The sequence below is a fragment of the Aethalodelphis obliquidens genome, unplaced genomic scaffold (assembly GCF_003676395.1).
Source record: "Aethalodelphis obliquidens isolate GAN/ISIS:26980383/991018 unplaced genomic scaffold, ASM367639v1 scaffold15, whole genome shotgun sequence".
Lineage (NCBI taxonomy): Eukaryota > Metazoa > Chordata > Mammalia > Artiodactyla > Delphinidae > Aethalodelphis > Aethalodelphis obliquidens.
The window spans coordinates 367,608-384,275 of NW_020837959.1; the positions used below are offsets into that span (position 1 = coordinate 367,608).

The following is a 16,668-nucleotide window of genomic DNA, read 5'->3' on the forward strand; positions in this document are numbered from 1 at the left end:
GAGGCCGTGCCTACTGCCCCAGGACGGTAGGCGGCTGCCAGGCCTCCTTCCAGGCCACAGAGCCAGCAGAGGCTTCTGTGCCAGGCGGGGCCCAGGACGTCTGGGGCGGGGGTGGGGGGGTGGGCAGGGAGCCCAGGGTCCCACTGCTCACTGCTTACAAAACCAGCGCTCACAACCGGCAGAAAAGGCCAGCGATGTGGGGAGATGGCATCCTCAGAGTCCCCCAGAAACCCCCTCTGAAGATTCCGCCCGGCCCTGAAGCTTCTAAAGGGAGACAGAGAGGAATCTGAGTTAATCCCTGAGGTGGGCTCAGAGTCCTTGCCGCCCCCACTGTGTGCGGCGTGTCGACTCCTCACGGCCTCCCTCTAGATGCGATCTTGGTCACACGGTTCGTTCGGGAGATTACTGGACGGGAAGCTGGGGGGAGATCTGGTCATCTGTTCATTATGCTTCATTTCTGCTCCTTTGATCTACAGAAAGAAGAGACAGGTTAGGCGAGGTATTGTGTGATCAGGAGATCCGAGAGGTGTGCCTGGGCTGGAGATGAGCAGAGCGTGGGGGTGCCTGGTCGAAAGCCAGCTGCAATGAGCCTCTGCTAAAGTGACAAGGAAGGGGGCTTCCCGAGGGCAGCTCCCTGTGGAGAGCTGCTTACGGATCCCCCGTCAGACATCGTTCCATTTCTGCGGGGCTAGGGGTGAAGGTCCGTCTTCTGTCTTCTTCGTGCTGACACAGGCGCCGTATTCTCAGAGTGGAAGACGTTGACGTGGGTCTGTAGCGTCTCTTTGCTGACGGTTTTAGTTGTCCGCTTACATATAGGGGCAGAGCCAGCTACAATTATTTTGATGCCCACAAACATATAGATTATTATGAGCAATAGTGTTAATCCTATTCTCGTGAGGCCAGTTCTTGGAATTGTGAAGCCAGAGATTCAGTTCTGCTCAGGACGGAGCAGCCCGCGTCACGGCTGCAGTCTGGTCCTTGTGCAGGTGGGTCCTGACGACGTGGAACCGTGTAGGTTTACAGGCTCCCTGCGGGGAGCAGGTGCCCTTTGTGTTGTCTCCTTCCCACGACTGATCGCGGGGAGAGATCTTAGTTTCCACATCTGAAAGCCTGTGTTTGCTCAACTGCCCTTGTAATGAGGTCGTGAGTCTGCGGCATGCGGTCCTGTGTGCCTTCTGAGGAATCGATGTTATTTGAAGTAACGGTTGCGCTTTCTAGAAAGTCCCTCTGTCACTTTAGGAACCAGTTCTTAACTGCAGGCTTTCTGTACTTGTTTGCCAGAGGGGCGGAGGGGTTGGAACCTCAGGACTGACCCTTGATTGTCAGTTGCAGCGACTGTGGCGTTGGCTTCCCACGGGCAGCCCCCGGTGCGAGGGGAGGGGTTGGAACCAGGGAGCCTGAGTGAGGCCTGGCAGGCAGTGGTCAGCTCCGCGGTCAGCTCAGGGCTCCAGGGCGCAGGCTGGGACTTCTAGTCAAAGGGCCCAGGAGTTACTTTTTTACCTTCCTGGACTGCAGTCATTGCAATTAAGCACCAATTGTGTGCAGCCCGGCCAGGTGGTGCCCTGTACACCGTCTGGAATCAGCCTTCTCAACCAGGCCCCTGATCAGCAGTGCCCCCCCACCCAACCCCTGCTCCTGGGTTGGGGCTGGAAAGCCCAGTGGATGGAAGGAAGGGAGGAGGCTGGAGAGGAGCGGGGAGGGGAGGGGAGGGAGGGGGAGGGAAGGGGAGGGAGGGGCGAGGGAATGGAGGGGGAGGGGAGGAGGGCTGCGTTGCCCAGGGTGCAGTGATGACACCGCCAGGCCAGGCTGTGCTCACTCTGCAGAGCTGGATGCCTCTCAGCGGCGGTTCCCAGCCTGGCTGGCGGCGTCTCATTTCGGGCCGGCTGCCAGCAGGCCTGGTGGACCTGAAACACAGCTGGTTTTTCCTGCAGACTTGGATGAATGTGCGGACGCAGGCGCCTGCGGGGAGGCTCAGTGCCAGAACCTGCCGGGCTCCTACTCCTGCCTCTGCGACGAGGGCTACGCGTTCAGCTCCCAGGAGAAGTCCTGCCGAGGTACCCGCCCCAACACCACACGGGACACGCACACACACGCGTGCGCAGGGCACTGCTCTCCCAGGAGCACAGCGTGCTTGAGCGCTCGTGTGGGTCCTGCACACCTGCGACATGGCGCGCGCCCCTTGTGCACCTGGGCCTCTTCCCCAGAGACACAGGGAGACCGACCAGGCGGGGCCCCTGTGCTTCTGGGCAACGGGCTTCTCTCCTGCCCTCGGTGCGGCCTAGCCCAGCCGAGTCCGGGGGCGCCGAGAGCCCTGCTCCCTCCCACCGCCTTCCTGCCTGGGGCCGGCGGCTGCCCCCTCCACCAGGGAGGGGATGGGGTAGTCCTGGCCCTGCCCGCCCACCAGGCTGTCCCTGTGCCCCATGCTGACCTGGCCATGCTGACGGCCTCCGTCCCGCGTCCCCAGGAAGGAGCCGGCCAGCTGGGCGGGAGCCACGGGCCTGGAGCTCCCGGGTCTCGGGCTGGGGACTCACGTCCATGGCGGTGTGATGGGGCAGCAGGGTGCGTGGTGGCGTCAGTGGGCTCAGGCGCTTCCTTGTGGCTGGCAGATGTGGACGAGTGTGCGGAGGGGCGCTGCGAGCAGGCCTGCGTCAACTCCCCTGGGAGCTACACCTGCCACTGTGACGGGCGCGGGGGCCTCAAGCTGTCCCGGGACATGAACACCTGCGAGGTAGCACCTGGCCCGGCCTCCCGGCTGTGCTGTGGCCCCGCGTGGGGCTGGCTGGGAGCGCGTCCTCGGGCCTGTGGGGAGAGGCGGGGTGGGAGGCGTGGCCGTGCCATCCGATGTGTGGTTGTGGCCACCTCAGCTCCTCCCCAGTGTGACTCACTCACACACGCGTGACCGCAGCCCCCGCCCGGGCTCTGCGATGCGTGGGCAGCAAGGCGCCCCCTGACCGTGAGGGCAGGCCCGCCCTGGCTGCCCTGTGACCCCCCCGGGGCTCCCACCATGTGGCCCTCCAGGTAGTGGAGAAGCCGCATCGTAGAGCAGGGAACATTCTAGAAGCAACTTCAAGGTCTCCATTTTTTGCTTGTTTTACAACATTTTATAGTTGTTTTTATTATTCTCCGTATGTTTGAAATATTCCATAATTAAAATATGAAAGCAGAAAGGAAATGCACAGGGAAGGAGGGTGCTGGAGAAGCTGCCAGCAGGGAGCGGGGGCCTCTGAAAACATCGGAGACCAGCCTCCCCTGGGAGCCCCCATGGTGGGCTGGGCTGGGGGCAGCAGGGTCCCTGGGGGTTCCAGTGGGAGCCCGGCCAAGGGCCCCCACCTGAGGCCAGCTCCCCGCTCCTGACAGGACATCCTGCCCTGCGTGCCCTTCAACGTGGCCAAGAGTGTGAAGTCGCTGTACCTGGGCCGCATGTTCAGCGGGACGCCCGTGATCAGGCTGCGCTTCAAACGGCTGCAGCCCACGAGGTGAGAGGACGGCCCGAGCGTCTGGGCCTGGCGGCGGGGGGCAAAGTCAGCCCCGTGCTCGCATCCCGGCCGGGGAGCCCGCAGTCCAGCACAGCCGCGTGGGCCTCAGGGCTGGTGCCAGCTGTACGCCTCCCCGGGGACTCGCTGCTGGCATTGGGGTGCGGGCGGCATTCGGCCCGCTCACCTGGGCTCTTCCCGAGGCCAGGCGAGCCCCGCCGGGAGGGGTCACGCACCATGACCTGCGTGTAACCCACTCGTTTCTGCCGGCGCTCAGACTGGTGGCTGAGTTCGACTTCAGGACCTTCGATCCTGAGGGCGTCCTGTTTTTCGCCGGAGGCCATCGGGACAGCACCTGGATCGTCCTGGGCCTGCGGGCCGGCCGACTGGAGCTGCAGCTCCGCTACCAGGGCGTGGGCCGCGTCACCAGCAGCGGACCCATCATCAACCACGGCTCGTGGCAGACGGTGAGCGTGGCCCCCTCTGCGCCGCCTGGGCCGGCCCGGGGCTCCTGGTAGACGGTGAGCGTGGCCCCCTCCGTGCCGCCTGGGCCGGCCCGGGGCTCCTGGCAGACGGTGAGCGTGGCCCCCTCCGTGCCGCCTGGGCCGGCCCGGGGCTCCTGGCAGACGGTGAGCGTGGCCCCCTCCGTGCTGCCTGGGCTGGCCCGGGGCTCCTGGGCCGAGGACCCAGCATCTACTTGCCGTCGCTCACTCAGCAGTTAGTGGGTGCAGCCGCGGCAGGACGGCCCCGCGCCAGAAAGCCTGCGCTCAGATGGGCATTATGTCCTCAAAGAAGCAGAGCAGGGCTTCCACCGCAGCGGCCGTGATTCTCAGTGGGGTGACTCCTCTGAGGACACCTGGCTGTGTCTGGAGGCACTTCTGCTTATCACAGCTGTGGGGGGGTATGGGGGTCCCCTGGCAGCTGGATTGAGGCCAGGGGGACTCGGGACTCACCACCTCGAGGACCCGCCGGTTCGGACTGCCAGTCGTGTCGAGGCTGAGAACCGGCCAAGGTCCCGGGGCCCGGCTCTCGGTGTGGGGCAGGGTCAGACGTGACTCGTGACGCCGTCCCAGGCTCTGGCCCCCTGGCCTGCTCCGTTCACGCTGACCTCCAGCCTCTTGAGGGAGGTGCCCTGACTGCCCAGAGCCTGAACTGCAGCCGGTGGCTTTGGAGCTGCCGCTGTGTCCTCCATCATGATGCCTGGCGCAAAGCAGCCTGTGACACGCAGGCTCCCTCCCCAAACTTGGAGGCAACCTTAGTTGGAACTGGGCTTTTAGAAGTAAGTGCTTGAAAGAGAAATGGGAAAAGCATTCTTTTTTCCTCTAGAAGTGAAGATTAAATGGAAAAATTTGCCCTGGTCTCTGCGAATAAAAACAGTGTAGACGTTTGCTAATATTTCCATCCTGTCGGTGGCCTCTAGCTCCTCCTTTCCTGGACTCTTAAAGCACGAGCATCTCCAAAGCAGCAGGAGGGATGCCTTCCGCAAAGTTACAGATAAAACAGTCGATCTAGAGGGAAGCCGTCTCGGGGTTGAGGGAGCTCCACACGTGGGAACCCGCTGCCCCGCGGTTGAGGGCAGGAGGGTCCCGAGCGGGGCTGGGACACTGCCCGAGGGGAAGGGGCTAGAGGAGGCATGACCAGTGGATGCACGTGGCTGCCAGCCCACCCAAGGCACAAACTGGTCCTTGAGGTGCAGGGCCAGTTCCACAACGACCTCTGCCCACTCTCCCTGCCTCTGAGGCTCCCCACATGTGCACACTGCTGTCTCCTGACCAAATTCAGACCCAGTACCTAAATGTTTCTCCACCTGAGCCAGAAAGGAAATTGAGGGGCTTCTGGGTCATTAGGAAGATGCATCGTATAGAGTGACAGATTTTTTAACTTTCCTACAAGGAAAGCAGGAAAGAGTGGCAAGTTTTAGAAAGAATTCATACGTTCAGTCAGCATTCAATCCGTGCCAGGCACTATTGCTGGAGATCCCGAGGTAACATATGTCCTCGTGTATTCAAAGTGCTCAGTGAGGGGTAGGAGAAGCTAAGGGCCAGAGGTGTCAGGGCTGACCCAAGGGGGCAGTGACCTCAGGCCCCCAGAAGGCAGCTCCCTGACTGAGGCTTAATTTAGGGTCCCGAGATGGGGAAGGGGCTCCAGGTGGGCTCACCTGCAGGAGGAGGGGGGGCCAGGGGGAGGGAGTAGCATTGGGAGGAAACCAAAACCGGCAGGGTCAGAGCCACACCATAGATGCCAGGGAAGCAGTACAGGTGATGAGCATGGCCCCCCCGAGGCTGGGGGTCTCTTGGCCCTGGGTGGTGATGGGAACGTGGCCCCCCCGAGGCTGGGGGTCTCTTGGCCCTGGGTGGTGATGGGAATTGGTACCCAAGGCTCGGCGCCCCTTCAGAAGGTGCACATCCACCCTCACTGCACTTGTGCTCTTCAGATCTCTGTTGAGGAGCTCGAACGGAACCTGGTGATCAAGGTGAACAAGGATGCTGTCATGAAGATCGCCGTGGCCGGTGACCTGTTCCAGCTGGACAGAGGACTATACCATCTGAACCTGACCGTGGGAGGCGTTCCCTTCAAGGAGAAAGACCTCGTCCAGCCTGTAAGTACTGTCCTTAGCCCCTGAGGTCGGAGCCCAGGTGGCTGAGCACAGGGTTTAACCCTGAGGGCCCTGGGAGAGGACCGGAGGGAGGCAAGCATCTCTAGACCCTAACAAGCCGCAGTGCAGCTGCGTCACGCACCGCACCATCTCTCTACGCAACTCATTCGCGTTCTCGTCTAAATTCATGATAAAAATGTCTATTTTGCAGAGGAGATAAATCACAAAGAAATTATCCTTTAACAAAAAGAACACTCACTTTTTTGGACAGTTCCCAAGTACATTTGGGTTACACGCTGAGGTTCCGAGTAGAGGGTGGCGGCGGCAGCACCTTCCCTCCAGAGGGCTGGCCCACACCCCAGAGTCCCATCCGTGTGCCTCATGCCTCCTCGTTTTACAGACAAAGGCTGGGGCGACCTGATGTGTGCAGAGCCACGCGGCAAGTGCACAGCTGCGGGTCCCCAGCCCCCGCCCTACACACCCCAGGTGCTTTGGGCGCCTGGCAGGAGCGCAGGCACAGCTGCTGTGGAAGGGGCCCCTCGCCCTCGTCCTTCCAGGTGGTAGTCAGCGCCCTGTGTCTGTTAGATGAGTGGGGACCGGGTGCAGGCAGAGGAGGACGGGTGGGGCGCGGATGTGCCACGTGTGCTGCTGCGTGTGCCGTGTACCTGGAGTCGGGCAGCGAATCCCTCCGTGAGCGCGGAGCCTGTAGTGGAAACACCTCCCCCTGCAGGATTCATCCACGTTAGTGGTGGATTTCCACGTGCCTGCGCCGGGAGGGCACCGTGGGAGCGGGCGGCACCAGGAAGCCACCGGGGGTCTCTGTCTTTCCAGATGAACCCCCGTCTGGACGGCTGCCTGAGGAGTTGGCACTGGCTGGACGGTGAGGACACCACCGTCCAGGAGACGGTCAAGGCGAACGTGAACATGCAGTGCTTCTCCTTGACCGAGAGAGGCTCCTTCTTCCCTGGGAGAGGGTTTGCCTCCTACAGCCTGGATTATGGTGAGTCCTGGCTCCTGCATCGGGATGGCTGTGCTTGTCCTTGCAGCCAAAATACGCCGAAATACACTAAAAACCAGAGAAGCAGGAAGCAGTTTCCTACTGGGAAGACGGCAGAAGGGACGGCCTCACGGCCCCCGGGCTACAGGCGGGGCACAGGCCCACTCCCAGGGCGCAGGGCTGGGAAAAAAGGGACGGAGGAGGGTGCCGGTGCTTGGTGGCCGAGACGGGCAGGCGGATGCAGGGCTCTAAGGGGAGCTTCCCAGAAGGTTCTGAGACAAGACAGGCTCAGGCTCATCCAGGTAGATGTAGACGGAGCCACTCGGGAACGCCCAGCACTGTAGTCTCAGCGCCGTGGGCCGTGGGGAGGGGGCAACGGCTCAAGGAGTCCCTGAGCTCGAGCTTCAGAAGGACGAGGAGGAGAGAGGCCCCAAGGAGCCGGGCTTTTCCAGCTGCTACGGAGGCAGCAAAGGAGCTTCTCCTTCACGCCCGGGGAGACAGGAGCAGGCCTCGTAGCGGGCGGGGTGGGCAGCTGGGGGCCAGCGTGCTGCCGCAGGGGACACAGGGTCGGCCCGGAGTCCCTCTGGCTTCTGTGAAGCAGGGCCCTTCGTTCCTGGAACAAACCACAGCTATCTCTTCCCTTTTATTATCCATCAGTGACAACTTTTACAGTAAAGACAAATAATCCTCCCATGCTGATAGGTGAGCACTTAGATGTCAGCTTTATCTGAAATGAGCGAATGTTCCAAATCCCGGCGGTACCGTTGCCACCTCCGCTCTGGGGATGTCAACCCGGACGGTGCGGACGTCGGGGGCGGGGGGCGGGGACGGTGGCGGTTCCATTTGAGTCTGGACCCAGGATTTCCCCGACTTCCCCTCTGACAGGGTTGAAGTTAGCCTCTGTTTCCCAGGGGGCACCAGCTGCAGCCCCGAGGTGTCACCGTGCCTGGGCTCACGGGCCTTAGTGACTTCCAGGTTGAGGATGTTGGGAGAGCCCTGGGTCCCGGCCCAGGGACAGCTCGCACAGAACCGTGCGCCTCTTTCCGAGGGTCGGGAAGGCATCCAGAGCCCGGGCTGCCCGGCAGTCCCAGGCGGACACCTGGTCCAGGGAGGCTCCAGGGTCGCCCCCCTCCCCTTCTCCGCAGCCCACTCCTCCTGCCAGGCTCCTGGCATTGCTGCGAAGGCCCCCGCTCCCGGCTCTGCTCCCCCCTCCACACTCTCACCCTGAGAGAGTCCCCGGGGTACCCCCACCCCTCTCTGTTCCTAGACTCTGAGCCTTTCGTGGTTGAAGGCGCACACGTGACCCCCCACCCCATCCCGGCCCTGCTTGTCAGCCCAGGAGGGCAGGTGGCCTGCTGCCTCCTTCAGACCTCACTGCCCCGGTGGCCTGCAAGTTCAAGGAGGGCCCGTCCAGCTCGGAGGACGAGGGGCCTGCTCCCTCCTCCTTAGCAAGTCGGGCCATCCTCTCAAGACCTTGTGTCACTGTCCCCTTTCTGTCTTTAATTGTCAAAAGCATCACCACGTCACTGAAGGGTTTTTAGAAAAGAACCATTGACCCCTAATCGCACCACCTCACACAAAACACGTCACTCTTTCAGTCTTTGTTTTTGTACGTGCAAACCTAGAGCATCCTATGATGTTTAATATCACATCATGGAGCATAAATGTTTAATTCCTTTTTCACTAACACTGTGGTAACGCAGACACCGCAGGCACAGTCTCCACTGGCTGCAGTGCTGTCCCTGTGCCCGTCACCGTGCCTGCTGTGGTCTGCTCGCGCTTTTGCTGCATGGTTTTGATCTTCAAGTTCTGTGACAACAAAGGCCAAATGGTAGTTAGAACTCTATGCATTTTTAATGTGTCTTGAACTATACCGTCAACGTTCTCACGTTACAACACAGAAAGGACACATTAGGAAATGACAGATACTGTCCTCAGCAGCAGGTCCCGGTGGATCTGGACTCACTGGGTCTCAAAGCCTGAGAAGCCCTCGGTGAGGGGCGTGTGGTTGACCCCACTGTGCACCCGAGAAAACTCTCCAGGGGAGCCGAGGCGTCGGTGCCTTAAGCACACTGCTGGCAACCAGGCCGCGGGCCTCCTCTGTCCGGGGACTCCGCAGGGAACATACTCCCCCTGCCGCAGGGGTGCAGGGGGAGCTCGGCAGCAGAGGAGAAGGCTGGGTCGGTTCCTTTTTCCAATTCTGCGTGCGTTTGATTCGATGAACAATTACGGGAACTGGCCGTAACAGGCCCCTCTGGGATGCGGGCACACACACGATTTGAGGGGCACACAGTCCACTGGGGGCAGAGACCGGCCCACGGCGAGGTCCGAGCCCAAATGTTCGCAGACGTGGCCTCAGCATCCTCTGCCGAAGCAGCCCCTGCCTGACATTCTCACGAGGTAGAAACACTTAAAACCCAAGAGGGCGGAGGTTGTCTGGCCTCTTCAGCAGCAGGTGATCACACGTGGGGAGGAAACGTGAGGTGGCGTTCGCCCTCCGAGAACCGGAGTGCAGCCCTGCTACCACAAGTGCTTTGGAGCAGTTTGTGCAAGAGGCGTGCACCATGTATACTCATTCCGATGCGTCGTGTACGTGACACGCACCGTATGGTTTATAATCCACACGCGGTACCTACTGCGGCCCGTCTAACACACCCGAACAAAACCTCACCCGCGACGCGTCGACTGTGACGGTAGAAAAGCGCAGCTCAGGATGTAAGATCGTATGTGCTGTTGAGTGGGGCTCGTGGAAGCGTCCATTTTCTTCACGTCTTTAACTTTTCAAAGTCCTTCAGCTTGCGGGGCTGCACAAGGCCGCAGCTGAGGTGCAGAGGGTCGAAGGCTGAGACGCCCGCCCCATTCAACTGACCTGCGGGGAGGGAGTCGGGGGCGCCCGGGGGCTGAGCACGGCCCAAGTGGCGCGTCTGAGGTCCCGGCGGGACTAGGTGGCCCGGTGGTCACGTGAAGGGGCGCTCGGGGGAGCGGGCGGCATGGCCATCCTCAGGCGGCCTGGGGCCTCTGGACTGCGGCCCAGACCTGAGTCCAGAGCCCGGCCCCCGTCACTTCCCAGCTGTTGGCGCGAACCGCGGGTTCTGGGAGGCTGTTACCGGCTTCCCACCTCCTCCGCCGCCCGGCGTCCTCTGCTGCCCGGGGCCGCGGGGGAGCTGAGCTCGCCGCGTCTCGCTCCCCGCCTCTCGGGTCTGGATCGCCCTGTGATGTGCCGCCTTCATTGCAGCTCGGACATCGCCGGACGTCGGGACCGAGACCACCTGGGAAGTAGAGGCCGTGGCTCGGATCCGCCCCGCCGCCGACACGGGGATGCTGCTTGCGCTGGTGGGCGATGACCAGGCCGTGGCCCTCTCCGTGGCCCTGGTCGACTACCACTCCACCAAGAAGCTCAAAAAGCAGGTACCACTCACTGCCCCACCCCACCCCCGACCCCTGAGGACGAACTGCTGCCCCAGCGCCCAGTGCCCAGCCAGGCTGCGGCCCGCACCGTGCCCCTCGAGGTTCCAGCCCACCCTCCCCATCTCTCTCCAGGGTCTGAGCAGCCGCGCGTGGCTCGGGGACAGTGTTGCGTTCCCGAAAGCCAGTTGTGCGGTGGGGAGACTTTCCCACCCGCTCAGTGGTGTAGCAGTTTGAATTAATTGCTCGTATGTAAGCCAAAGGACTTTGCTCATAGATCAGATCTTCCTTTTGAAAAAGATGTGCAAACGTGCCCCAGACCCTTGTCACGCGGCCCCCTGGGGACGCAGGCGGAGCTCTGGGCACATGCCCCTGGACACGCTGTCCATCACCTCCACGCAGCCCCCCTCTCCCGACTCTCCCAACACCACGCCAACACCGTGCTGACTGGACTCACTGTTTTCTCAGAGAACAGCTAAGAGGTGGCGGAAATAGGTTTATTTTCTCACCTCTGTCCTAAGAGGGGTGTGTTCACCAAGTCAGCCTGCCCGCGGGGGCCACCCAGCTCCCCTCTTAGCGGGTCTGCAAGCTGATGGGCGCGGATCCGCGCCCTGCCCAGGCCGGCTTTCCCCCATCCCGGTACTTGGGACAAACGGCCCCGAGGCCCACCCAGCTGAGACCACCTCCCCGGGCGAGGAGAGGGAGGGAGGGGAGGGCCATCGGTCATCACAGCGCCTCTGCCCTGTGTTGTCAGAGGCGTGTTCTGCCTGGCGTGTGCATTTGCTGCCCGGGCCCCTCTGTGGTGCTTTGTGGCAGCTCCACGTGGAGGGGCAGCCCTAGCCTGTGTCCCGGCTACGGACACGCTGGTGACTGGGGTCACCTCTGCCCAGGCCAATGCATGTGCATTCCCATTTCTGGAGCGTGTTTCCCCCCAGCTCCCGCGCGAGGGTGTGTGGTTTTATTTGTTCGTCCTCCATCACGTTGCAGGGTCCAGGTGGCCCCCTCCTTCACCCGAATAGAGACTGAGTCCCTGTCACACCCCGGCCGCAGGCGACCCTGCCCGCAGGAGGCCCGCAGGACAGGGCAGGACAACAGGGCCCGCGGGCACTTGGCCACCACCCCACCTGCCCTGCCCCTGCTCAGGCGTGCTTCTCCCCACAGCTGGTCGTCCTGGCCGTGGAGAGCGTCACCCTGGTCCTGATGGAGATCAAGGTCTGTGACGGCCAGGAGCACGTTGTGACCGTTTCTGTGAACAAGGACGAGGCCACCCTGGAGGTGGACGGCACGAAGGGCCAGAGTGAAGTGAGCCCAGCAGGGCTGCAGGAGAGGCTGGCCGTCCTCGGGAGGCACCTGCAGGGCTCCGTGCTCACCTTCGTCGGGGGGCTGCCAGGTAGGGTGCCCCAACTTGCTCGCCCCAAGCAGAACTGGGCTGCTCTGTACTAAAAGGAGGAGGGAAGCAGCCGGCCCGTGGCTGCATCGGGTACTCGCTGGGTGTCGGCCCCGGCCTGCCATTGTGTGTGGCGTTCAGGCTGAGAACACGCTTGCAGGGCCAAGTGGCAGCCTGAAGCTTCCCCTCCCCGGCTCCCGCACCCACCAGGAGCCCCGCCCCCAACCGTGGGCATCAGACGGTGGCTCCGGCCAAGGCTAGTGAGGAGGGTTCAGCCCACTGGGCCACGCTGGGGGCTGGGTGCCCCAGCGCCCCAGCCAGCCTCGCCCCTGAGGCCTGGTGTCCAGTTGCCATGGCAGCAGGCAGAGTGACCCCGGCCCCTCCTGCGTCCAGGGCTCAGGTCTGGTCAGGTGGAGCCAGGAATCGGGGCGAAGTGGTGGCAGGAGGACGAGGCCAGGGCCTCACGTAAGGCCCCGTCCGCTCCCACCCCTCAGGGTGGGTGTCCACTTGCCACAGACGGCGGCATCTCTGTCTTGGCTGGCAGACTCAGAGTGCATTTGGTTTTAATAAGCAGAGCTTTGAAGAGGACGAGAGAAAGCCTGGAAGCCCTGGGCATGACTCATTCGGGCCGAGAAGATAATATTTAATTGATCTGACTATCTGTGTGCGCTCCTGGGGGCCGGGGTGCGGCGTCAAGCCTGGTGGCAGCGGTTCACCACCTGCCTAGGGCGTGTGCCCGAGCCAGACGGAGGGGTTCCGCAGGGATGGGAAACCGTGCCCTCGAGGCGGCCGGAGACGCAGAGCGGGGAGCCCAGGCCCCAGACGCCGGGCATCTCGCCCCCTGAGACGTGTTTGTTCTTCCCCCGCGGCCCAGATGTGCCAGTGACCTCGGCCCCGGTCACAGCCTTCTACCGCGGCTGCATGACGCTGGAGGTCAACCGGAAGGTTCTGGACCTGGATGAGGCCATCTACAAGCACAGCGACATCACGGCCCACTCCTGCCCCCCAGCTGAGCCGGCCGCCTAGGCTTCTGCTGCCGCCGGACGCCCGCACAGCCACGTGCGCCTTAGCTTTCTTCCCAGACCAGGAAGGACGGCGGGAGGCCCCCGCACCCCTGCCCGAGACACTGATCCCTCGCCCACCAGCTCCCCTCACGGCCTCCCTGCCCGTGTGTAACATATGTGTAAATAGCGGACTCACCTCAGCACCACCCGAGCGGACCCGGGAAGAGAATTCTGTTATTTTTATTACCAGATGCTTCTCTCTGACCTAAAACTATGGAAAAATAAAACGTTTACGGAAACTTCCGAGCTCTGTGTCGGCGCTTTCTGCCCCTTGGCACTCAGCGGCGCAGCCGTCATGGGGTCCGAGGCCGAGAGCGGTCCGCCAGGCCCATCGGCTTTAACTCCAGGCGGCATCCCTTCCGCCTGCCGCCGGCGTCCCCGAGACGGGGATGAGCCGCTTTCCGGGAGGCGGCAGTGCCGGTCGCCTGCCTGCGCGGCCACGGGCAGGCGCCACAGGTCAGCGCCGCCGGCTCCCCGTGCAAACCCGCAGCCTCGGTTCTCCCACCTCGTTTCGGGAGGCCGTGCGCGGTGCCGGAAGGCACCTGCTCGTTGTAGAGAGAGCCGGGTCTGCCGGGGGTCGAGCACACGGGCCTTTCGCTCTGGCTCCAGGAGCATGGGGGGCAGTAACGACAGCACGACGCCAGACCAGGTCACAGGGGAGAGCAAGCCCAGCGTTTGCAGCTGCTGCGGACACGTCTGGGGCTGCGGGCGCTGTTGCAGCAGAGGGTCCCAGGGGAGTTTCCGGCATCCGGTGGGGCTTCCCTCCACCCCAAGACTGAGATTCTATTTTTTTAAATACTAAACCCTGAAGTGTGTTCTCAGGCAGGCAGCCCAGGGTCCCACGGCCCCATTTCAGCTTCATGGCTTTAATCCCTCAAAGCGGCTTCGGGGTCTCTGCACCCGCCCGCCTTCCCCCCACCCCGCTGCTGAACGTGAGTTTACAGTCACAACCTGACCCAGAGACAAGCAGGGGCGGAAGGAGGGGCAGGGGCCGAGGACCCCAGCCCAGCCGCGTGCGGAGCCCGTGGGACACAGAGTGGCCGCGGCACCTCAGGTGGAGAAGCTCCCTCTCGATCCTGGCTGGCGGGACTGGCAAGTGGAGTGACCCCGGGGACCGTGGGCAGAGGCAGCTGGCGTGCCCTGGAAGGGACGGGGTCTCCATGACACAGGGGAGGGGTTGGCAACCACAGATGCCCATCAGGCGGGACCCGTGGGCCGAGCTCACCTAAGACGACCAGACTGAGGCCCGAAGGTACAAGGTGACGGCCAGGACCCCAGAGGCAGAGGCGCTCGGACCCCAGGGCCCAGCAGGGCTGGCACGTGCAGCCGGGGTCAGCCCCTCCCAGGGCCACCCATGTCCTCCTGCCAGCCTGAACCCACTTGTCTGCTCCCCGGCCTGCCTCAAACCGTGTGTCTCTGTGTGTGTGTCTCTGTGTGTGTGTCTGTGTGTGTGTGCATGAGCGTGCATGTATGTGTCTGGGCCCCTCCTCTGCCAGGCCAGCCGTGGGCACGGTGCACTCCTTCAGGCGTCCCTGAACCTCACTGGGCTGTGGGTGAGAGTTCTGCTGACTCAGGACTTCAGGAAACTAGCCCGAGAGTTCTTCAAGTGATTTGCACAGAAGGGCTGGCAGGGAGGTCAGTCAGGGGACTCGGCGAGCCCTGGTCCTCGTGCAAAGTCCGCCTCCAGCCAGCCTCTTCCCAGAGCACCGTGGAGCCCCCTCCTCCATCCGTGACCGGAGTGGACGTGTGGTCTGGCTCACAGCCTAAGTGGACCCCAGCCCAGGCCCCTGTGCCAGCTCCGGGTTGGGGGCTGGCCTGGTGGGCTGAACTGGTCAGGCTGCGGCCTGGAGCTGTAGGACGTGCCTCACACTGTCCGTTGGGGGCTTGAGAGCCCAGTTCCTGGGGACTCTGATGTTGACCAGGAGGACCAGGCACGGTTGCCATCAGCTCAGGGAGCAGGGGTCTCCCCTGCCGCCCGTGGTCTCCCAGAGCCGCTGAGCACCACTCTGAGAAATGGGGGCACGCAGTCCCGCCCACGACCCCAGGAGACCCCCTGCTGCCCACCCTCTGGCCCCATGTGGCCTCAGGAGCCCAAAGCCACCCTGGGGCCTGCTCTCAGCCCAGTCACCACAGCATTCCCGCCATCCTCTCTGGTTTTTGTCCACTCCGGAGGCAGCTCTGGAATGTTCTTACGGAATGCTCCCCAGGCCAGCCCCCACCCGCTCACAAAGGCCAGGATGGCCAGAGAGCAGACAAGACAAATGCTGAGCTCTGGGACTGGAAACTCTGGCCTCACAGACACACGGAGCCGAGGCCAGCTCTCAGGGGCTTTCTGACCACCTTGGGTTCATCTTCTCTCCGGGGAGAGCGAGGGCCACATCTGTTTCCTACTGAGGTTTCCATAGACTTCCACTGGGCGCCAGGGGTTATTCTAACTACTGCCAAGAAAAAGTTTATGGCCAGTGGAGAGCCAAAATCTGCAAGACATTCCCCAGCTGTACTGGCCAGATTGGCGTCCTTGCTGCTACCCAGTCCGGGCCAGACTGCACACGAGGCTGGGGCAGACAGAGAGTTGCACGTCTTCTGACTATGTGCCATGGAGATGGAGCCGGGATGAGTCTGACTGTGCGCCATGGAGATGGAGCCGGGATGGGTCTTACTGTGCGCCATGGAGATGGAGCCGGGATGGGTCTGACTGTGCGCCATGGAGATGGAGCCGGGATGGGTCTGACTGTGCGCCATGGAGATGGAGCCGGGATGGGTCTGACTGTGCGCCATGGACGTGGAGCCGGGATGGGTCTGACTGTGCGCCATGGAGATGGAGCTGGGATGGGTCTGACTGTGCGCCAGGAAGGAGGAACTCAGGTGGATTATGCTGCTGACACTTGTGGTCTGCATTGATCTCAGAGTTTTGCTTTTTTTGTTTTAAATAGAAGAGCTGTAATATTTGTTTGTATTTCATTCTTTTGTTTGTTTTTCAGATACTATCGATTGATTGATAACGGCTTTTTGTGTGAAGGGCTGTTCTGTGCCCTTAGGGTATTTGGCGGCATGCCTGCAACCTCTGTCCTTGCTGCCAGTACTCCCCCAAATACACACACATAGACACACACACTTGAGACAGTCAAAACATCTTCAGACACTGCCACACGTCCCCTGGAGCAAATCATCCCTGTTGAAATCTCTGCATTAAAGAAATAGGAAATTTGACCCCAGCTCATATGACAGAAAAAATTAACTCTATGTAGAGCATATATTTAAATCTAAAGGTAATCTATAAAGCATTTAGAAGATAATGTAAAACTGTAGGCTGTGGGCCTAAGGTGATGCACCCCTGTTCTTGTTAATAAAGCTTTATTGACACACGGTCATACCCGTTAACTTATGATTCTCTACAGCTTCTCTCCTGCTACAATGGCAGGGCTGAGCGGTAGCTTCACAGCTACGGACCCTCAAAACCTGAACCATGTACTATCTGTTCCTTCACAGAGAAACTTTGCTGACCCCTGTGATAGAAGAGTATTTTCATGAACTAGGGTAAAGAAATATTGCTTTAAAATAGAAAATAAAACAAAATGCTCTCATGATAAAGAAAAATATTTAAAAATTGGGCTGCATTAAAATTAAGAACTTCAAGAAAACGAAGTTGGAGGAAGCTACCCGACTTCAAGTCTTGCTATGAAGCTCCAGCGGTCAGTACAGCCTGGTGTTGCCAAAAGAATAAACAAAGAGATAAATGAACAGAA

The 16,668-nt window shown here is 61.4% G+C and overlaps 1 protein-coding gene across 4 annotated transcripts in view; it reads left to right on the top strand.

Annotated features, from left to right (window-relative positions):
- The window catches only part of GAS6 (growth arrest specific 6), a 35,956-nt gene extending 19,565 nt beyond the window's left edge, over window positions 1–16,391 (top strand). For 2 of the 4 annotated variants that reach the window (XM_027115741.1, XM_027115744.1), the window contains 9 exons: window positions 1,932–2,054; window positions 2,607–2,728; window positions 3,358–3,476; window positions 3,751–3,940; window positions 5,908–6,072; window positions 6,901–7,069; window positions 10,302–10,474; window positions 11,633–11,861; window positions 12,733–13,168. In XM_027115741.1, the coding sequence (XP_026971542.1) occupies window positions 1,932–2,054; window positions 2,607–2,728; window positions 3,358–3,476; window positions 3,751–3,940; window positions 5,908–6,072; window positions 6,901–7,069; window positions 10,302–10,474; window positions 11,633–11,861; window positions 12,733–12,884 (1,442 nt within the window). In that variant the 3' untranslated portion in view covers window positions 12,885–13,168. Of the gene's footprint in view, window positions 1–1,931; window positions 2,055–2,606; window positions 2,729–3,357; window positions 3,477–3,750; window positions 3,941–5,907; window positions 6,073–6,900; window positions 7,070–10,301; window positions 10,475–11,632; window positions 11,862–12,432; window positions 13,169–15,903 lie in introns of those variants that run through there. The other 2 variants (XM_027115742.1, XM_027115743.1) reach the window with 2 other exon arrangements.
- Window positions 16,392–16,668: the final 277 nt, after the last annotated feature.